Raw genomic sequence first — 23601 nt, 5'->3', positions numbered from 1 at the left:
CTTCGTTGCCTGAGCAGTGTGTTTGGGATCATTGTCATGCTGGAAGTCCCAGCCACATTGCATCTTCAATGCTCTCACTGATGGAAGGAGGTTTTGGCTTAAAGTCTCACGATACATGGCCCCATTCATTCTTCCCTTAACACAGATCAGTCGTCCTGTCCCCTTTGCAGAAAAACAGCCCCAAAGCATGATGTTTCCACCCCCATGCTTCACAGTAGGTATGGTGTTCTTGGAATGCAACTCAGCATTCTTCTTCCTCCAAACACGACGGATTACTACCGTTCTATTTTGGTTTCATCTGACCACATATTCTCCCAATCCTCTTCTGGATCATCCATATGCTCTCTGGCAAACTTCAGACGGGCCCAGACATGTACTGGCAGTTGATTTATTCACACCAACCTGCATGACTATTGTAGATTCACTCTTCCCAGCCTGGTGCATTCTACAGTTTTCTTGCTGGTGTCCTTTCGGCAGCTCTTTGGTCTTGGCCATGGTTGAGTTTGGAGTCTGACTGTTTGAGGCTGTGGATAGGTATCTTTTATACAGATAACGAGTTCCAATAGATGCCATTAATGCAGGTAACAGGTGGAGGACAGAAGAGCTTCTTAAAGAAGAAGTTACATGTCTGTGAGAGCCAGAAATCTTGCTTGTTTGTGGGTGACCAAATACTTATTTTCCACCATAATTTACAAATGAATTCTTTAAAAATCCTACAATGTGATTTCCTGGAATTTTCTCATTTTGTCTCTCACAGTTGAAGTATACCATAAAAATTACAGACCTCTCTCATCTAAGTAGGAAAACTTGCACAATCAGGGATTGGCTAAATACTTTTTACCCCACTGTACATCGTTTCTAAGTGGTTTAGGTATTCTTGTGTTACTCTCTCACATTTTCTTATGTTCTATTGTAGTATATTCTTTTATTCCCAGGTATTTATATGCAGAGCCCTTAGCCAAATCAACATAGCTCCCCTCACCCAAGTGTATATTTTCTGCTGTTACTTTCCTACATTTTCTGATTGTGCATTCATTTATTCAGTCCAATTCCCATGCTGATGTCCTTGGATAACCAACATATGGACTGTTTCCACTGAGTCCCGGATCTGAATCTGCAAAGACTTAATGTCATCCATGAATAGCAGATGGTTTACTATTTATTAATTTTCTCTCCTGCATGAATTCTCGTGTGTATTATCAAACTGCACTTATGACCAAATGTTTTACCACACTCAGAACAGCGAAATGGTTTCTGTCCTTTATGCATTCTCATGTGTGTCATCAGATTGCCCTTCTGTCCAAATCTTTTACCACACTCAGAACAGTGAAATGGTTTCTCTCCTGTATGAATTCGCATGTGTGTGACAAGATGGCTCCTTCCTCCAAATCTTTTACTACACTCAGAACAGGCATATGGTTTCTCTCCTTTGTGAACTCTTATATGTGTGATTAGATGGCCCTTCTGTCCAAATCTTTTATCACACTCAGGACAGCTAAATGGTTTTTCTCCGGTATGAACTCTCATGTGTGTGATCAGATTTCCATTTCGTCCAAATCTTTGACCACACTCAGGACAGCCAAATGGTTTCTGTCCCGTATGAATTCTCATATGTTTGTTCAAATCGCTGTTATGTCCAAATGTTTTACCACACTCAGCACAGCCAAAAGGTTTCTCTCCTGTATGCACTCTCATGTGTGTTATCAGACTTCCATTTTTTCCAAATGTTTTACCACACTCCGAACAGCCAAATGGTTTCTCTCCTGTATGAATTCTCATGTGTGTGATCAGAATACTCTTGCGTCCAAATCTTTTACTGCAGACAGAACAGCCAAACGGTTTCTCTCCTGTATGAGTTCTTGCATGTGTTATCAGACTACCTTTGAGTCCAAATTTTTTTTCACACACAGGACAGCTAAATGGTGTTTTGCTTGCTTTCTTTCCTGTGTTTTGCTGTAAATTGTTCATTTGACCACATGCTTCTTCAGATAAATGAAACTGTGTTTTTGTAGTGTTGCCCCTACTATGATGAACAGTGACGCTGCAATTTTTCTTACAATTGAAACCTGAATGAAGTTCTCCTGTCTGCTTCCAATCGCAACTGTCATCAGTTTCAGAACCGTCTGAACTTTGACCACTGGCATCTGAATGTAATCGACAATATGAATCTGAAGTGCTGGCTCGTTGTAGTCCTCCATAGTCCTCTCCGTCAGTTTGTGCTGTCAGTGTTCTGTGTACCATTGAGCTGCTGGCTACAGGCTCAGCATTTCTGCTGTCATCACTTTGGCTTTGATGAACTCGTGACCGTGGTTTTTCATCATTTTCACTTTTCACAGGAACAGCAGCAGTGAAAGGCATCTTAACTATATCAGCCTTCTCCATCTGGTGAAGCTGCTGTCCCGGCCGTTTCTGTTTTTCATCTTTAATGTCCTCCTGGTGCACATTCAGGTTCCACTCCTGCTGTTCTGGGAGAATTTCTTCTTTAATCAACAGCAATGGCTGCATGTCTGTAAACAGCCAAATACATTGATAAAAATTTAGAACAACAGTCAAAAGAAATATAAAGCTCCACAGTGGTGAATGTGACTGGCTACAGTAAGTTACTGCACTGGTGCAACAGTACATTAGTGTATTGTATTTGTACTTTTTTTGATTTCCCACATTTCTTGAACTGTAGCTGAACATTACATTTTCACCAAAGGAAATGAATTAAAACTCAGGCACACATTTTACCTTGATGACAGGGGACATCATATTCATGTGGTTAAAGAGGCGGGCTTGTGACCAGCAGATGCCCCGTTCTCATTCCTGACAGACCACACAAACAATAAGGGCCCCTTGGCGAGGTCCTTGATTGTCAAGTTGCTCTTAGTGTGCAGTTGAGCACCCTGTTGACCCCTAAAAAGTGAATCCGCTGCAAATCATGAATTATCCGCAAGCCGTTAATTTTACTGTAAATCGTGAACAAAATCTCCCACAAAACATGAACGCAAGTCGCAAAATGTGACAATGTTTTGAAGCAACTGAAACAATATTTATAGTTAAATCTAACACCATAAAAATCCAGCTTAGGCTTTGAAGGAACTGACCATAAATACGTTTTAGCAGAAATGCATTATCGTGTATTAATGATACATTTTTGGGTAAAAGGCTGAGGTGTGCATCTTTTTTTTTTCTTTACAGTCAAACAGAAAAAAAAAAAAATTACTACTCTACTCTGATTATTGACTGAACAGCAAATGTCAATTATTACATGACAGCTAATATACACTTTATAGAAAACACTGCACTCATTAATAACACAACTTAGTGAGTGACACGGTCAATATAATTAATAAATATAATGCCTCACATCACTGATATGATTATGTATTTAAATAATATAACTGTCCGTTTGGTTTTAATAGAACATTATCATTAAGGTACAGTCAAAAGGCCTATGGTTTGTTACATGTACAGCTAATATATGTCGCAGGAAAATAAATAAAGTAAGTAAGTAAGTAAGTAAGTAAGTCAATTTTATTTATATAGCACCTTTCACAGACAAGAGCCACAAGGTGCTTCACAACATAAAAGCACAGTACACCACACAATACATAGACAATGGCCGAGACATTTAAAAACATAACATAGGATAGCAAAGCAGCCCAAAAGCTAAGCAAAAGCTTGTGTAAAAAAGGTCTTAAGTTGGCTTTTAAAAGTGACGACAGAGTCCAGTGAGAACAGAGAGAGAGGGAGACCATTCCAAAGCCTGGGAGCAACAGCCTGGAAGGATCGCTCTCCTCTGGTTGCAAAACGGGTGCGAGGAACCATCAACAAATTTTGGTCCACAGACCTCAACGCCCTGGCAGGGGCATAAGGCTGGATGAGGTCACAGATATAGGGAGGCGCCTAGCCATGTAGAGCTCTAAAAGTTAAAACCAAAATTTTAAAATTGATCCTGAAGGACACTGGCAGCCAATGAAGATCTTTAAAATTGGGGAAATATGAGTCCTCCTGTTAGCTTGTGTCAGAATTCTCGCTGCAGAGTTCTGTACTAACTGCAGTCGACGCAACAACTCCTTGTTTAGACATGAAAACAAACTGTTACAGTAGTCTAAATGTGTTGACACAAAAGCATGAATAATAAGCTCTAAATCATTTCGAGACAATTGAAAGAAGCAATTCCTCGTCAGCTGTTTACAATGCTGTACCAAAGACATGTCTTTGGTACAGAAATCACACATAACATGTACACCTATGTAATTGTTATTATCATAATCATTATTGTCCGGGGCTGTGGCAGGGAAAGCTGGAAGTGTGGAGGGGGGTGTAAATCGTCAGATTTGTAAACGACGATGGAGTACTGTGATCGGACACAAAGGTGTTCTGGGATGAATGAAATTCCTCCGGGAAGGGGCAAGGGGGCTCAAGACTGACATGCATCTGGTGTAGCAGACCGGATGGGCCACCCTTAAAAATCAGTCCGCCATTTGCATCTGTGCATGCATCATTTTGGACCACAGCATCACGTCTGAGACGGCGTCTCTTCACCCAAAGCAATCAAATGGATTATTGGGATTATTAACCATCAGATGATAAAGGTAAAACCTTTAAAATCAATCTAAAGTCAGTTTTAAGCATAAACAAGGCGAAATTCTGTGAGGTGTTTATCTGTGAACCGCGTCATCAGGGGGACCAATTTTTAAGGGGACCGTTTGGTCTGCGAAACTGCCAGAGGTGAGCTCCTCTGTATCCCTGAGGGGTTGGCGGTGCTGTGGGAGGCAAAGTTGGAATGGGGGGGGGGGGGGGGCGGCGCGAATAATTCATGATTTACAACAGATTCATGTTTTGGGGTCAACAACCCTGACAGCATAAAAGCACTATACAAAGACACTCCATTTACCATTCATGACAGTACTGATCAGACGTTACATGAACAATCACAGCTGTGATCTGTCAAAGGGGGATCCTCAGGTTGTCCCCATGCTCATCACAAGGGGAGAATGGCAAGGGGTGTTTGCACGAAGTTATGCATAATGGCTGCTCTAGGAGTTGGTAAGGTTAGACCTTGCTTGTGTAAAACACCTCGAGAGGCAGCTTTGTTGTAATTTGGCACTATATGAAATTAAAATGGCCCAACCTTCTCTTGTTTAAGCAGAAATAAAACCATGCAACACATTTTCATAGTTATTAGACACAAATATGTTTCATTCAGCCTCTGTATGGCCCTTACTATAGAATGCGTTACTATGAACTAATGATAAGAAAACGCATACTTAAAGTACATATCACTAGTGAATGAAATGCCAAATGAGCTGACTAGTCTAAATAAATATTGATGTACTGCATTTTATTTTTGGTGCCATATGCCATGAGAAATTAAGTCAAACATGGGGAGTTTACTATGATTTTACCTGCAGCTGATAAACACTCAGAAACATAAATCTGTCAGAAAGGTGAACTTCAATGGTATCATGTAGGGCAATGGCAGTCACAACCCTCTATTTAATGGAAAGGGGAAAAAAAATTACATTTTTTGCAGTTTGAAATCTCTTTTGTTGTGGAATTTGATGGTGAATACGTTGAAATGGTTAACGTGTTTTAGGACGATGCAGTAACACAACTAGTGATGTTTATTTATCCTGTTGTTAAGCTCTGATGTAACGCATCACGTGATAAATCTGTTTTCGGGTCCAAAGACCTGCAAGTTTACAATTTAAGTTACAGTAGTTTTCAGAATAATAGTAGTGCTATGTGACTAAAAAGATTAATCCAGGTTTTGAGTATATTTCCTATTGTTACATGGGAAACAAGGTACCAGTAGATTCAGTAGATTCTCACAAATCCAACAAGACCAAGCATTCATGATATGCACACTCTTAAGGCTATGAAATTGGGCCATCAGTAAAAAAAAGTAGAAAAGGGGGTGTTCACAATAATAGTAGCATCTGCTGTTGACGCTACAAACTCAAAACTATTATGTTCAAACTGTTTTTTTTAAGCAATCCTGTGAATCACTAAACTAGTATTTAGTTGTATGATCACAGTTTTTCATGATTTCTTCACATCTGCGAGGCATTAATTTTGTTGGTTTGGAACCACGATTTTGCTCGTTTACTAGTGTGCTTGGGGTCATTGGTCATTTGTTCTTTGTCCGTGTGTGTGTTGAATGTACTGTATAAGTACAAGGATGTGTTTTAAGTTACGGGATGTTTAAATTTCCTTTTGGATCATTAAAGTATCTATCTATCTATCTATCTATCTATCTATCTATCTCATTGTCTTGTTGAAACACCCATTTCAAGGGCATGTCCTCTTCAGCATAAGGCAACATGACCTCTTCAAGTATTTTGACATATCCAAACTGATCCATGATACCTGGTATGCGATATATACAACCCCTGGAAAAAATTATGTAATCACCGGCCTCGGAGGATGTTCATTCAGTGTTTAATTTTGTAGAAAAAAAAGCAGATCACAGACTTGACATGACACAAAACTAAAGTCATTTCAAATGGCAACTTTCTGGCTTTAAGAAACACTGTAAGAAATCAGGAAAAAAAAATTGTGGCAGTCAGTAACGGTTAATTTTTTAGACCAAGCAGAAGGAAAAAAATATGGAATCACTCAATTATGAGGAAAAAATTATGGAATCATGAAAAACAAAAGAACGCTCCAACACATCACTAGTATTTTGCTGCACCACCTCTGGCTTTTATAACAGCTTGCAGTCTCTGAGACATGGACTTAATGAGTGACAAACAGTACTCTTCATCAATCTGGCTCCAACTTTCTCTGATTGCTGTTGCCAGATCAGCTTTGCAGCGTGGAGCCTTGTCATGGACCATTTTCTTCAACTTCCACCAAAGATTTTCAATTGGATTAAGATCTGGACTATTTGCAGGCCATGACATTGACCCTATGTGTCTTTTTGCAAGGAATGTTTTCACAGTTTTTGCTCTATGGCAAGATGCATTATCATCTTGAAAAATGATTTCACCATCCCCAAACATCCTTTCAATTGATGGGATAAGAAAAGTGTCCAAAATAGCAACGTAAACTTGTGCATTTATTGATGATGTAATGACAGCCATCTCCCCAGTGCCTTTACCTGACATGCAGCCCCATATCATCAATGACTGTGGAAATTTACATGTTCTCTTCAGGCAGTCATCTTTATAAATCACATTGGAACGACACCAAGCAAAGGTTCTAACATCATCACCTTGCCCAATGCAGATTCGAGATTCATCACTGAATATGACTTTCATCCAGTCATCCGCAGTCCATGATTGCTTTTCCTTAGCCCATTGTAACCTTGTTTTTTCTGTTTAGGTGTTGATGATGGCTTTCGTTTCGCATTTCTGTATGTAAATCCCATTTCCTTTAGGCGGTTTCTTACAGTTCGGTCACAGACGTTGACTCCAGTTTCCTCCCATTCGTTCCTCATTTGTTTTGTTGTGCATTTTCGATTTTTGAGACATATTGCTTTAAGTTTTCTGTCTTGACGCTTTGATGTTTTCCTTGGTTTACCAGTATGTTTGCCTTTAACAACCTTCTCATGTTTGTATTTGGTCCATAGTTTAGACACAGCTGACTGTGATCAACCAACATCTTTTGCAACATTGCATGATGATTTACCCTCTTTTAAGAGTTTGACAATCCTCTCCTTTGTTTCAATTGACATCTCTCGTGTTGGAGCCATGATTCATGTCAGTCCACTTGGTGCAACAGCTCTCCAAGATGTGATCACTCCTTTTTAGATGCAGACTAACAAGCAGATCTGATTTGATGCAGGTGTTGGTTTTGGGGATGAAAATTTACAGGGTGATTCTATAATTTATTCCTCAGAATTGAGTGAGTCCATATTTTATTCCCCCTGCTTGGTCTAAAAAGGTAACCGTTACTGACTGCCACAATTTTTTTTTTCTTGATTTCTTATAGTGTTTCTTAAAGCCAGATAGTTTCCATTTGAAATGACTTTAGTTTTGTGTCATGTCTGTGATCTGCTTTTTTCTACAAAATTAAACAACTGAATGAACATCCTCCGAGGCCGGTGATTCCATAATTATTGCCAGTGGTTGTAGGCCCAACACCATAGTAGGAGAAACATGCCCATATCATGATGCTTGCACCACCATGCTTCACTGTCTTCACTGTGAACTGTGGCTTGAATTCAGAGTATGGGGGTCATCTCACAAACTGTCTGTGGCCCTTGGACCCAAAAAGAACAGTTTTACTCTCATCAGTCCACAAAATATTCCTCCAATTGTCTTTAGGACAGTTGATGTGTTCTTTGGCAAATTGTAACCTCTTCTGCACGTCTTTTATTTAACAGAGGGACTTCGCGGGGGATTCTTGCAAATAAATTAGCTTCACACAGGCGTCTTCTAACTGTCACAGCACTTACAGGTAACTCCAGACTGTCTTTGATCATCCTGGACTTGATCAATGGGTGAGCCTTTGTCATTCTGATTATTCTTCTATCTATTTTGATAGTTGTTTTCCATTTTCTTCCACGTGTCTGTTTTTTTTTTGTCCATTTTAAAGCATTGGAGATCATTGTAGATGAACAGCCTATAAATTTTTGCACCTGCGTATAAGTTTTCCCCTCTCCAATCAACTTTTTAATCAAACTACGCTGTTCTTCAGAACAATGTCTTGAACGTCCCATTTTCCTCAGGCTTTCAAAGAGAAAAGTATGTTCAACAGGTGCTGGCTTCATGCTTAAATAGGGGACACCTGATTCACACCTGTTTGTTCCACAAAATTGACAAACTCACTGACTGAATGCCACACTACTATTATTGTGAACACCCCCAACTAATAACCCAATTTCATAGCCTTAAGAGTGTGCATATCATGAATGCTTGGTCTTGTTGGATTTGTGAGAATCTACTGAATCTACTGGTACCTTGTTTCCCATGTAACAATAAGAAATATACTCAAAACCTGAATTAATCTTTTTAGTTACATAGCACTACTATTATTCTGAACAATACTGTACGTCTGTATGATCCTTTTAAGGATCTACAGTTTAAGTTTAGTTTGTGTTTACAGTGTGCACAAACCTCCGTCCCTCCCTTCTCCGCCTCCACCGCTGTTAACCGCATTTGTCTGTTTCTAAGGTAAGAACACTTTTTTCCTTTTACTTTATATATTTTATTATGCACAGGTAAAATATACATGTCTGTTTCTTAATTAAAAAATTCATTTATTACAATAAACAGGAGATTAAAGTGCAAACTTCACTTTTCCCCTGAACGACATGAACAGGAAGCGATCGCAGCTCACAGCAACTCCCACTGAAAACAACGGAGAAACAACCTGACCTTCTGGCATTTTTACATAAACGCAATAACGTCTAAAAACCCAGTTTATATAAACTGGAGAGTTTTAGGCACAATATACAAAGACTTTTATGTTGTGATGTTAATGCTGTTGTCCGTGTGCAACGGTTTAAGTGTAGCCTGATCAGAGCGCCTCAGTGCAGCTCTCAATGTTAATGACAGCGCGCCTTTTTTTATTTGGACCCAAAAGTTGAAAATCACACGATGCATTACATCACACTTAACAACCAGTTTAGATTGACAGTTTTTCCAAAGATATTATTTTGAGGAGTAACTGAAGTTAGGTTTTTTTTTGTTCCTCTCAGACAGACTGCAAGAATAAAACCAAATATAGCATGAATAAAACCAAATATAGCATGACAATGTTCTTTAAAAAACTGATCTAACCACCACAGATTCTATCCTTTACATTTGTGCGGCTAGCAGAACTCTTAAAGCATGTTGCCTTTCCCGAAAGCGTGGAACCGGCCGTGTTTCTGGTTTGTGCCACTGTGTCGCATTGCGCCATACTAAGCTAAGCTGCCACATGCAGGACGTTGGTGAGTGTCGCTGAAGAAGCTGCATGTATTATCACAGTCTAACAGAATGCGATGACAAATGACTGCTGTTAACAGGAGAGCCATGAGGTGGTTCCAGTTCCACCTCATGACCTGGAAGCTGGTCATGAGTTGGACGCAGACTGGCACCTCCCGACTTAGCTGACCTAATTAAACCCTACCTACCAGCCCGGGCTCTGCGTTCTCAGGGTGCAGGACTACTTTGTGTCCCTAGGGTGAATAAAGTCTGTGGGCCACAGAGCTTTCTCTTATCATGCCTCTTTTCTGTGGAATGATCTCCCTGCATCAATAAAACCGTCAGATTCTGTAGAGACTTTCAAGTCCAGACTTATTTTCTCTTTTGTATGGCTAGCATACTGGCATAGTATGTTACTATGCTTTTTACCCTTTAAAATTCATTTTATTAGGAAACAGAGTGGGCCGCAGCCTCAACTTTATCTAAAGTCTGGGTCTTTTAGTGAAGCTTAAGGCTAGTGGCCGGCGATCACCTTCGTATTTCTTCTGTTTTTCTTGTTGCTTAATGCTGACAAATTATACTGTATTTGTTGTCGTTCCAATTACTGATTCTGGATTTTTTCCCCTCTCTGTTTGAATTGCGGCTCCATCCAGAGATGGGAGTGGTGTCTACTTCTGCAACCCTCCCATCCTGTGCACCGGCAAAATTGTCTGTATATTCGTTTTGTAAACTGTCAGTAGCATGGCCCAAGCAGAGGGTTGCCCCTTTGAGTCTGGTCTGCTTGAGGTTTCTTCCTCAAATCATCAGAGGGAGTTTTTTGTTACCACAGTTACCTGTGTGTTTGCTCTGGGGGTTGGTAATGTTAGGCCTTACTTCTGTGAAGCACCTTGGGGCAACTTTGTGTTTTGACACTATATAAATGAAAATAAATTGAAACTGAAAAAATAGAAATTCCAGCTGTTTGTGTTATCGGCTAGGCTGAGCTAAACCAATAGCTAACATAAGTTACCAGGAGCTGGCGAGCCTGGTTTAGGAACGCTGTTTTTCTGTGGACAAATGACAGTGCCACACAGCTGAACAATAATTCGACTGCACATGGTTCTGTGTACGAACACAGCAGGAGCAGGGGTTTAGGCAGCGAGCCGTCAAGCCGTCATTCGGGCGGTCAGTTTTCAAAAAAAAAAAAGAAAAAAAAAGCATGCGGCGGCTTGTTTAAAGCCATCTAAAATTAGGACTGGGTTTGATTGCTGGCGTCGTCTATGTCTGTGTGAGTCGGCTGGCTGCAGAGGGGAGGGGGGGAGCATGAGCTGCTTCAGTCCATGCAGAGTGAGAGTGCGCGCACACAGCAGAGGGAGAAACATGTTAAGAAAACAAACAAAAACTGGCACTGCCTTTATTTCTACCTGGACGGTTACGATGGTACATCCTGTTCACACAGTGTGCGCATGACTGTGACAGTTATAGTGAATTTATGAGATGAAATAAATGGTCAAAATTCCTTTAAAAATGAGAATATAGGAATGAAACTCTGCAGTGATGTTCGGAAGCAGAATTCACAAAAAGCAGGTGAGCACTCTGAACTTTAATAGGCTCTTATTTTCCAAAGATACTTATTTTAGATATTGGGCATGTTCAAGCACAAAAATGTGACTGAGGAAGAGAAAAACAGGAAATGAACTTGAGTCAGAGCTGATTTTGACCTGGATGGTTATGAATTTAATAACATACACCAAGAGGTGAAGAGGTAGCTGTGTATGTGGACAAGAACCTGAAGTTTAAAGTGGTAGAAAATATGACCAAAGTGATGGATGGCATATTTGAATGTATAACAGTAGAAATTTATATGGGGGGGGGGGGGATCAAATGTAATTGTTAGCTGCATGTATAGAACACCAGGTTCAAATGTTGATACAGTGTACAGTCTGAGCCTCTATCCTAAAGTTACCAGACCTAGCAGAATTACAGCTGAAAGTGTTACATTAAAAGGTAATATACAGTTGTATGCAAAGGTAATAATAATAATAATAATAATAAAAAGATAATTTTCATGATTTTCCTTTATACAGTAGTGTTCAGAATAATAGTAGTGCTATGTGACTAAAAAGATTAATCCAGGTTTTGAGTATATTTCTTAGTTACATGGGAAACAAGGTACCAGTAGGTTCAGTAGATTCTCACAAATCCAACAAGACCAAGCATTCATGATATGCACACTCTTAAGGCTGTGAAATTGGGTTATTAGTAAAAAAAAAAAAAAAAAAAAAAGTAGAAAAGGGGGTGTTCACAATAATAGTAGCATCTGCTGTTGCCACTACAAACTCAAAACTATTATGTTCAAACTGCTTTTTTAGTAATCCTGTGAATCACTAAACTAGTATTTAGTTGTATAACCACAGTTTTTCATGATTTCTTCACATCTGCGAAGCATTCATTTTGTTGGTTTGGAACCAAGATTTTGCTGGATTACTAGTGTGCTTGGGGTCATTGTCTTGTTGAAACACCCATTTAAAGGGCATGTCCTCTTCAGCATAAGGCAACATGATCTCTTCAAGTATTTTGACATATCCAAACTGATCCATGATACCTGGTATGCGATATATAGGCCCAACACCATAGTAGGAGAAACATGCCCATATCATGATGCTTGCACCACCATGCTTCACTGTCTTCACTGTGAACTGTGGCTTGAATTCAGAGTTTGGGGGTCATCTCACAAACTGTCTGTGGCCCTTGGACCCAAAAAGAACAGTTTTACTCTCATCAGTCCACAAAATATTCTTCCAATTCTCTTTAGGACAGTTGATGTGTTCTTTGGCAAATTATAACCTCTTCTGCACGTCTTATTTAACAGAGGGACTTCGCGGGGGATTCTTGCAAATAAATTAGCTTCACACAGGTGTCTTCTAACTGTCACAGCACTTACAGGTAACTCCAGACTGTCTTTGATCATCCTGGAGCTGATCAATGGGTGAGCCTTTGCCATTCTGATTATTCTTCTATCTACACTCAAAAATATAAACGCAACACTTTTGGTTTTGCTCCCATTTTGTATGAGATGAACTCAAAGATCTAAAACTTTTTCCACATACACAATATCACCATTTCCCTCAAATATTGTTCACAAACCAGTCTAAATCTGTGATAGTGAGCACTTCTCCTTTGCTGAGATAATCCACCCCACCTCACAGGTGTGCCATATCAAGATGCTGATTAGACACCATGATTAGTGCACAGGTGTGCCTTAGACTACCCACAATAAAAGGCCACTCTGAAAGGTGCAGTTTTATCACACAGCACAATGCCACAGATGTCGCAAGATTTGAGGGAGCGTGCAATTGGCATGCTGACAGCAGGAATGTCAACCAGAGCTGTTGCTCGTGTATTGAATGTTCATTTCTCTACCATAAGCCGTCTCCAAAGGCGTTTCAGAGAATTTGGCAGTACATCCAACCAGCCTCACAACCGCAGACCACGTGTAACCACACCAGCCCAGGACCTCCACATCCAGCATGTTCACCTCCAAGATCGTCTGAGACCAGCCACTTGGATAGCTGCTGAAACAATCGGTTTGCATAACCAAAGAATTTCTGCACAAACTGTCAGAAACCGTCTCAGGGAAGCTCATCTGCATGCTCGTCGTCCTCATCGGGGTCTCGACCTGACTCCAGTTCGTCGTCGCAACTTCACACAGCCATTGAAGAGGAGTGGACCAACATTCCACAGGCCACAATTGACAACCTGATCAACTCTATGCGAAGGAGATGTGTTGCACTGCATGAGGCAAATGGTGGTCACACCAGATACTGACTGGTATCCCCCCCCCCCCCCCCCCCAATAAAACAAAACTGCACCTTTCAGAGTGGCCTTTTATTGTGGGCAGTCTAAGGCACACCTGTGCACTAATCATGGTGTCTAATCAGCATCTTGATATGGCACACCTGTGAGGTGGGATGGATTATCTCAGCAAAGGAGAAGTGCTCACTATCACAGATTTAGACTGGTTTGTGAACAATATTTGAGGGAAATGGTGATATTGTGTATGTGGAAAAAGTTTTAGATCTTTGAGTTCATCTCATACAAAATGGGAGCAAAACCAAAAGTGTTGCGTTTATATTTTTGTTGAGTATATTTTGATAGTTTTCCATTTTCTTCCACGCGTCTGGTTTTTTTTTTTTTTTTGTCCATTTTTAAGCATTGGAGATCATTGTAGATGAACAGCCTATAATTTTTTGCACCTGCATATATGTTTTCTCCACTCCAATCAACTTTTTAATCAAACTACACTGTTCTTCTGAACAACGTCTTGAACGTCCCATTTTCCTCAGGCTTTCAAAGAGACAAGCATGTTCAACAGGTGCTGGCTTCATCCTTAAATAGGGGACACCTGATTCACACCTGTTTGTTCCACAAAATTGACAAACTTACTGACCAAATGCCACACTACTATTATTGTGAACACCCCCCTTTTCTACTTTTTTTTAACTAATAGCCCAATTTCATAGCCTTAAGAGTTCATATCATGAATAGTTGGTCTTGTTGGATTTGAGAATCTACTGAATTACCATTACCTTGTTTCCTATGTAACAATAAGAAATATACTCAAAACCTGGATTAATCTTTTTAGTCACATAGCACTACTATTATTCTGAACACTACTGTAAATCATTGGTTGTCTGGATCAGAAATTTCAGTTAAACATATTGTATAGCAGACTAACACAATGATATTTGAGAAGTGAAATGAAGTTTCTAGTATTTACAGAAAGTGTGCAATATGTATTTAAACAAAATTGGCCAGATGCAGAAATTTGGGCACCCTTGTCATTTTATTGACCTGAATACATTTAGCACAAATTACTGGAACACACAATTGGTTTGGTAAGCTCATTGGCCCTTGATCTCCTTATACAGGTGAATCCAGTCATGAGAAAGGATATTTAAGGTGCCCATTTGCAAATGTTTCCCCTCTTTGCATCTCTTCTAATGAGTGGCAACATGGAGGCCTCTAAACAACTCTCAAATGACCTGAAAACAAAGACTGTTCAACATCATGGTTTAGGGGAAGGATACAAAAAGCTATCTCAGAGATTTCAGCTGTCAGTTTCCACTGTGAGGAACACAGTGAGGAAATAGAAGACCACGGGCACAGTACTAGTTAAGGCCCAACATGGCAGGCCAAGAAAAATGTCAGATAAGCTGAAGCGAAGGATGGCGAGAACAGTTATAGTCAAACCACAGACCTGCTCCAAACACCTACAACATGATCTTGCTGTAGATAGTGTCCCTGTGCATCGTTCAACTATAAAGCGCACTTTGCACCAGGAGACGCTGTATTATGCTGTCATGCAGAGGAAGCCTTTTCTGCGTACACGCCACAAACAAAGTGAGGAACCTTGGGGTAATTTTTGATCCTACGTTGTCCTTTGACCTCCACATTAGGGACATTACGAGGACTGCTTTCTTTCATCTGAGAAATATAGCGAAGATTCGCCCCATCCTGTCTATGGCTGATGCTGAGACTCTGATCCATGCGTTTGTCTCTTCTAGATTGGATTACTATAATGCTTTATTTTCTGGCCTGCCGCAGTCTAGCATTTGAGGACTTCAGTTGGTACAGAATGCTGCTGACAGACTTTTGACACAAAGTAGAAGGTTTGACCACATTACTCCCATACTGGCATCCCTTCATTGGCTACCGGTTTCTGCCAGAGCGGATTTTAAAGTTTTATTGTTGGTTTATAAAATTGTTCATGGACTGGCACCTTCCTACCTGGTAGACTTGGTTAAGTCTATGTACCTGCGAGGCCCTTGCGTTCGCAGGGCACAGGGCTTCTGTGTGTTCCAAGGATGAACAAAATGTCTGTGGGGTATAGAGCCTTCTCCTACCATGGTCAGGCTCTTTGGAACGATCTACCTGCTGTTATTCGGCAGTCTGACACGGTGGAGATTTTTAAATCAAGACTGAAGACCCACTTTTTTAAACTCTTATCAATTTTTTAATCTGTTTGTGTTTGTTTTGTAATTTCTTTTTATTCTACTGTGTTTTATCTTTTTACTGTGCTTTTCTTGCTTTTAATTTTGATTTTAGATTAATTTGTGTTGTTGTGAATTATGTGAAGCGCCTTGGGGTGACTGTCATGAGTTGGCGCTATATAAATTAATAAATTGAAATTGAATAATGAGAAAAACACTGATGATATGAATGATGTGGTAAATAACTTTAATAAGTATTTTGTAAATGTTGGTGCATTTTTTTTGTAAATGTTGGTGCATTTTTTTTTGTAAATGTTGGTGCTTTTTTTTTTGTAAATGTTGGTGCAAAGCCTTTCTTAGCTCTCCTTGTCCTTCAGGAAAAGGTGGTGGAGCAGCGTCTGTTTTTAAATCCTGTTTTCACTGCAGACAGCTTCCTTCAGCCATATATTCCAGCACTGAGCTGCAGCTTTTTGAAGTACAGATGACTTTGCCAATGCTGTGCGCCGTAAACTTTATTAAGGAATTCTCAAACTTTCTGGCAGAGATTTTGCCCACTGCTGATCAACATTTAATAATGGGTGACTTTAACATTCATTTATGTGTGAGGTTAAACCTCTGGGCAGTGACTTATTGATGGTTTTAACCTTACGCAATGGGTATGTGGTGCCACCCACAAGAAAGAACATCTATTGGACCTCGTCTTATCGCTAGGAGTCTACGTATGCATTGAAGAAATGCCAGACTAGCATCTCTGGTCATGTGCTGGTTATTTTCAATCTAACTCTCAGCCTAAACAGAAGCATAATCTCAACCCTGCAATCTTGTCTAATTATAGGCCCATATCGAAGCTGTCTTTTCTATCTAAAATCGTTGAAAAACTTGTCTATGTTCAACTGCAGGCTTACCTTAATGGTAACAGTATTTTAGAAAAATTCCAATCCGGCTTTAAAGCATTGGACAGCACGGAAACTGTCCTTTTAAGAGTTTTTAATGATCTCCTTTTAACATTTGACTCAGGCCACTCTGTAGTGCATGTGCTCTGAGACTTGTCTGCTGCCTTTGATACGGTCGACAACCAAATTTTAATTTCTCATCTTGAACAGTTTGTGGGTATCAAAGACACAGCCCTACATTGCTTCAAGTCTTATTTGGAAAACAGGACCTTTTATCTTCATTTGGGGCCTTACTCATTTGGTTCAGCTCCTCTGACCTGTGGAGTTCCCCAGGGTTCGGTCCTGGGCCGGTTTTGTTCTCTTTGTATATTTTGCCTCTCAGTAATATTAAAAAAAAAAAAATACAATATTACCTTCCACTGCTTTGCAGATGACCTGCAGATTTATCTGCTCCCCTAAAATCAGGCAGCACAGTGACTTTGCTGGCATGTCTGCAGGATGTGTAGAATTGGCTGGCTCAAAATTTTTTAAAACTGAATGAAGTTGTTGTGTTTGGGCATCCTAATTCCGCATCATGCAATGATTGTGTTCTTGGCTCCTTCAATCAATCAATCAATCAATTTTTTTTATATAGCGCCAAATCACAACAAACAGTTGCCCCAAGGCGCTTTATATTGTAAGGCAAGGCCATACAATAATTATGTAAAACCCCAACGGTCAAAACGACCCCCTGTGAGCAAGCACTTGGCTACAGTGGGAAGGAAAAACTCCCTTTTAACAGGAAGAAACCTCCAGCAGAACCAGGCTCAGGGAGGGGCAGTCTTCTGCTGGGACTGGTTGGGGCTGAGGGAGAGAACCAGGAAAAAGACATGCTGTGGAGGGGAGCAGAGATCGATCACTAATGATTAAATGCAGAGTGGTGCATACAGAGCAAAAAGAGAAAGAAACAGTGCATCATGGGAACACCCCAGCAGTCTACGTCTATAGCAGCATAACTAAGGGATGGTTCAGGGTCACCTGATCCAGCCCTAACTATAAGCTTTAGCAAAAAGGAAAGTTTTAAGCCTAATCTTAAAAGTAGAGAGGGTGTCTGTCTCCCTGATCTAAATTGGGAGCTGGTTCCACAGGAGAGGAGCCTGAAAGCTGAAGGCTCTGCCTCCCATTCTACTCTTACAAACCCTAGGAACTACAAGTAAGCCTGCAGTCTGAGAGCGAAGCGCTCTATTGGGGTGATATGGTACTACGAGGTCCCTAAGATAAGATGGGACCTGATTATTTAAAACCTTATAAGTAAGAAGAAGAATTTTAAATTCTATTCTAGAATTAACAGGAAGCCAATGAAGAGAGGCCAATATGGGTGAGATATGCTCTCTCCTTCTAGTCCCCGTCAGTACTCTAGCTGCAGCATTTTGAATTAACTGAAGGCTTTTTAGGGAACTTTTAGGACAACCTGATAATAATGAATTACAATAGTCCAGCCTAGAGGAAATAAATGCATGAATTAGTTTTTCAGCATCACTCTGAGACAAGACCTTTCTGATTTTAGAGATATTGTGTAAATGCAAAAAAGCAGTCCTACATATTTGTTTAATATGCGCTTTGAATGACATATCCTGATCAAAAATGACTCCAAGATTTCTCACAGTATTACTAGAGGTCAGGGTAATGCCATCCAGAGTAAGGATCTGGTTAGACACCATGTTTCTAAGATTTGTGGGGCCAAGTACAATAACTTCAGTTTTATCTGGGTATCATCTGCGTAACAATGAAAATTTAAGCAATACCGTCTAATAATACTGCCTAAGGGAAGCATGTATAAAGTGAATAAAATTGGTCCTAGCACAGAACCTTGTGGAACTCCATAATTAACTTTAGTCTGTGAAGAAGATTCCCCATTTACATGAACAAATTGTAATCTATTAGACAAATATGATTCAAACCACCGCAGCGCAGTGCCTTTAATACCTATGGCATGCTCTAATCTCTGTAATAAAATTTTATGGTCAACAGTATCAAAAGCAGCACTGAGGTCTAACAGAACAAGCACAGAGATGAGTCCACTGTCCGAGGCCATAAGAAGATCATTTGTAACCTTCACTAATGCTGTTTCTGTACTATGATTAATTCTAAAACCTGACTGAAACTCTTCAAATAGACCATTCCTCTGCAGATGATCAGTTAGCTGTTTACAACTACCCTTTCAAGAATTTTTGAGAGAAAAGGAAGGTTGGAGATTGGCCTATAATTAGCTAAGATAGCTGGGTCAAGTGATGGCTTTTTAAGTAATGGTTTAATTACTGCCACCTTAAAAGCCTGTGGTACATAGCCAACTAACAAAGATAGATTGATCATATTTAAGATCGAAGCATTAAATAATGGTAGGGCTTCCTTGAGCAGCCTGGTAGGAATGGGGTCTAATAAACATGTTGATGGTTTGGATGAAGTAACTAATGAAAATAACTCAGACAGAACAATCGGAGAGAAAGAGTCTAACCAAATACCGGCATCACTGAAAGCAGCCAAAGATAACGATACGTCTTTGGGATGGTTATGAGTAATTTTTTCTCTAATAGTTAAAATTTTGTTAGCAAAGAAAGTCATGAAGTCATTACTAGTTAAAGTTAATAGAATACTCAGCTCAATAGAGCTCTGACTCTTTGTCAGCCTGGCTACAGTGCTGAAAAGAAACCTGGGGTTGTTCTTATTTTCTTCAATTAGTGATGAGTAGAAAGATGTCCTAGCTTTACGGAGGGCTTTTTTATAGAGCAACAGACTCTTTTTCCAGGCTAAGTGAAGATCTTCTAAATTAGTGAGACGCCATTTCCTCTCCAACTTACGGGTTATCTGCTTTAAGCTACGAGTTTGTGAGTTATACCACGGAGTCAGGCACTTCTGATTTAAAGCTCTCTTTTTTAGAGGAGCTACAGCATCCAAAGTTGTCTTCAATGAGGATGTAAAACTACTGATGAGATACTCTATCTCACTTACAGAGTTTAGGTAGCTACTCTGCACTGTGTTGGTATATGGCATTAGAGAACATAAAGAAGGAATCATATCCTTAAACCTAGTTACAGCGCTTTCTGAAAGACTTCTAGTGTAATGAAACTTATTCCCCACTGCTGGGTAGTCCATCAGAGTAAATGTAAATGTTATTAAGAAATGATCAGACAGAAGGGAGTTTTCAGGGAATACTGTTAAGTCTTCTATTTCCATACCATAAGTCAGAACAAGCTCTAAGATATGATTAAAGTGGTGGGTGGACTCATTTACTTTTTGAGCAAAGCCAATAGAGTCTAATAATAGATTAAATGCAGTGTTGAGGCTGTCATTCTCAGCATCTGTGTGGATGTTAAAATCGCCCACTATAATTATCTTATCTGAGCTAAGCACTAAGTCAGACAAAAGGTCTGAAAATTCACAGAGAAACTCACAGTAATGACCAGGTGGACGATAGACAATAACAAATAAATCTGGTTTTTGGGACTTCCAATTTGGATGGACAAGACTAAGAGTCAAGCTTTCAAATGAATTAAAGCTCTGTCTGGGTTTTTGATTAATTAATAAGCTGGAATGGAAGATTGCTGCTAATCCTCCGCCCCGGCCCGTGCTACAAGCATTCTGACAGTTAGTGTGACTCAGGGGTGTTGACTCATTTAAACTAACATTCATCCTGCTGTAACCAGGTTTCTGTAAGGCAGAATAAATCAATATGTTGATCAATTATTATATCATTTACCAACAGGGACTTAGAAGAGAGAGACCTAATGTTTAATAGACCACATTTAACTGTTTTAGTCTGTGGTGCAGTTGAAGGTGCTATATTATTTTTTCTTTTTGAATTTTTATGCTTAAATAGATTTTTGCTGGTTATTGGTAGTCTGGGAGCAGGCACCGTCTCTACGGGGATGGGGTAATGAGGGGATGGCAGGGGGAGAGAAGCTGCAGAGAGGTGTGTAAGACTACAACTCTGCTTCCTGGTCCCAACCCTGGATAGTCACGGTTTGGAGGATTTAAGAAAATTGGCCAGATTTCTAGAAATGAGAGCTGCTCCATCCAAAGTGGGATGGATGCCGTCTCTCCTAACAAGACCAGGTTTTCCCCAGAAGCTTTGCCAATTATCTATGAAGCCCACCTCATTTTTTGGACACCACTCAGACAGCCAGCAATTCAAGGAGAACATGCGGCTAAACATGTCACTCCCGGTCTGATTGGGGAGGGGCCCAGAGAAAACTACAGAGTCCGACATTGTTTTTGCAAAGTTACACACCGATTTAATGTTAATTTTAGTGACCTCCGATTGGCGTAACCGGGTGTCATTACTGCCGACGTGAATTACAATCTTACCAAATTTACGCTTAGCCTTAGCCAGCAGTTTCAAATTTCCTTCAATGTCGTCTGCTCTGGCCCCCGGAAGACAATTGACTATGGTTGCTGGTGTCGCTAACTTCACATTTCGCAAAACAGAGTCGCCAATAACCAGAGTTTGATCCTCGGCGGGTGTGTTGCCGAGTGGGGAAAAACGGTTAGAGATGTGAACGGGTTGGCGGTGTACACGGGGCTTCTGTTTAGAACTACGCTTCCTCCTCACAGTCACCCAGTCGGCCTGCTTTCCCGGCTGCTCGGGATCTGCCAGGGGGTAAATAACGGCATCTAAGCTACCTTGGTCCGCACCGACTACAGGGGCCTGGCTAGCTGTAGAATTTTCCACGGTGCGGAGCCGAGTCTCCAATTCGCCCAGCCTGGCCTCCAAAGCTACGAATAAGCTACACTTATTACAAGTACCGTTACTGCTAAAGGAGGCCGAGGAATAACTAAACATTTCACACCCAGAGCAGAAAAGTGCGGGAGAGACAGGAGAAGCCGCCATGCTAAATCGGCTAAGAGCTAGTAGCTACGCTAAGCTAGCGGATTCCTAAAAACACGCAAAGTGAATAATGTGTAAATAATTTAGAGGTGATTCAGCAGAAGGAGTGCTTTAGTTAAGGCACGTAAAGATTACACTGGGAAACAAATCGTAATCTAGATAACTAGATCAATCTAACTGCGCAGATTAAACAGCTAACAGATACAGAAAAACACCGCTGTGCTCCGGAACAGGAAGTGATACCTTTCCTTGTCACCTTTCTCCCAGTCTGTGTAAAAAAAAAAAAACCTTGGTTTTCTAATAGACAGCTCATTTAAGAATTCTGCTGCTTGCTTGCTGACGGGCACCAGACGCAGTGAACACATCACGTCTGTTCTGTCATCTCTGCACTGGCTTCCAGTCAGCTATTGTATTGATTTTAAAATTTTGGCCATTGTTTTTAAATGCCTGAATGGTTTGGCTCCACCTTATCTTTCTGAGCTGTTGTCCTCTTACGCTCCCTCGAGGATGATGAGGTCCAATCAGCTGCTTCTCAACGTGCCAAGAACATGTTTAAAAACCACAGGAGACAGAGCCTTTTCTGTAGCTGCTCACAAATTGTGGAACAGCCTTCCTTTTAATATTAGAGCCACGCCTTCCTTAAATGTTTTTAAGTCATCATTGAAGACCCATTTCGTTTCACAGGCCTTCATTACTGTACCTGTAAAGCTCTTTGGGCAGCTTTGTTTGTTGTGAATGTGCTATATAAATAAACTTGACTTGACTACCTATCACTGTGGTGATGCATCAACACCTCAACAACAACTGAACTCAAAGCTATACTGCCTGATATCTGAGCTTCACATTTGGAAAATACCAGTCTTTTGGATAGTTAAACTTAGCGCTCAAAACTACCCTCAACAAGAAAATCTGCAGTGATTAAACTTAAGAAACCTAATCTTGACCCTAGTGTATTGAAAAACCATAGGCCGATATCAAATCTATCATTTTGCTCTAAAATTCTGGAAAAGGTGGTTTCACTGCAGCTTGTGGGCCACTTTACTGAGAATAATCTTTTTGAGCCACTGCAGTCTGCTTTTAGAAAATATCATTCCACAGAGACGGCTCTCACTAAAGTGGTAAATGATCTTCTGCTTTCAATGGATTCGGACACCACTACGGTTCTGGTGCTGCTAAATCTTAGTGCTGCGTTTGATACCGTGGACCATCATATTCTACTTGATAGTCTGAAAAATCATTTTGGGGTTACTGGGAGTGCCTTTGCATGGTTGACGTCATACTTGACCAGTCGTTCTCACTGCATTTTGTACAATAACGCTACCTCTAACCTTAGTGATGTGAAATTTGGGGTTCCACGGGGGTCCGTCTTAGGCCCCCCTTGGGCACATATTGCAGCGTTTTGGGATTACCTTTCATTGCTATACTGATGATACTCAGTTACAGTAGTGTTCAGAATAATAGTAGTGCTATGTGACTAAAAAGATTATTCCAGTTTTTGAGTATATTTCTTATTGTTACATGGGAAACAAGGTACCAGTAGATTCAGTAGATTCTCACAAATCCAACAAGACCAAGCATTCATGATATGCACACTCTTAAGGCTATGAAATTGGGCTATAAGTAAAAAAAAGTAGAAAAGGGGGTGTTCACAATAATACAACCCCTGGCAATAATTATGGAATCACGGGCCTCAGAGGACGTTCATTCAGTTGTTTAATTTTGTAGAAAAAAAGCAGATCACAGACATGACACAAAACTAAAGTAATTTCAAATGGCAATTTTCTGGCTTTAAGAAACACTATAAGAAATCAGGAAAAATAATTGTGGCAGTCAGTAACGGTTACTTTTTAGACCAAGCAGAGGGAAAAAAATATGGACTCACTCAATCCTGAGAAATAAATTATGGAATCACCCTGTAAATTTTCATCCCCAAAACTAACACCTGCATCAAATCAGATCTGCTTGTTAGTCTGCATCTAAAAAGGAGTGATCACACCTTGGAGAGCTGTTGCACCAAGTGGACAGAC

General features: G+C 40.3%; 1 protein-coding gene across 1 annotated transcript in view; it reads right to left on the bottom strand.

Annotated features, from left to right (window-relative positions):
- Positions 1-833: 833 nt before the first annotated feature.
- Positions 834-23601, bottom strand: part of LOC117513728 (gastrula zinc finger protein XlCGF57.1-like) — a 34975-nt gene continuing 12207 nt past the window's right edge. The window contains exon 4 of the mRNA XM_034173966.1: positions 834-2507. Coding sequence (XP_034029857.1) covers positions 1156-2507 — 1352 coding nt within the window. The 3' untranslated portion in view covers positions 834-1155. The remainder of the gene's footprint in view (positions 2508-23601) is intronic.

The sequence above is a fragment of the Thalassophryne amazonica genome, chromosome 7, assembly GCF_902500255.1.
Source record: "Thalassophryne amazonica chromosome 7, fThaAma1.1, whole genome shotgun sequence".
Lineage (NCBI taxonomy): Eukaryota > Metazoa > Chordata > Actinopteri > Batrachoidiformes > Batrachoididae > Thalassophryne > Thalassophryne amazonica.
Note: the sequence above shows the minus strand (reverse complement) of the source record. Positions and strands in the feature narration are given on the sequence as shown.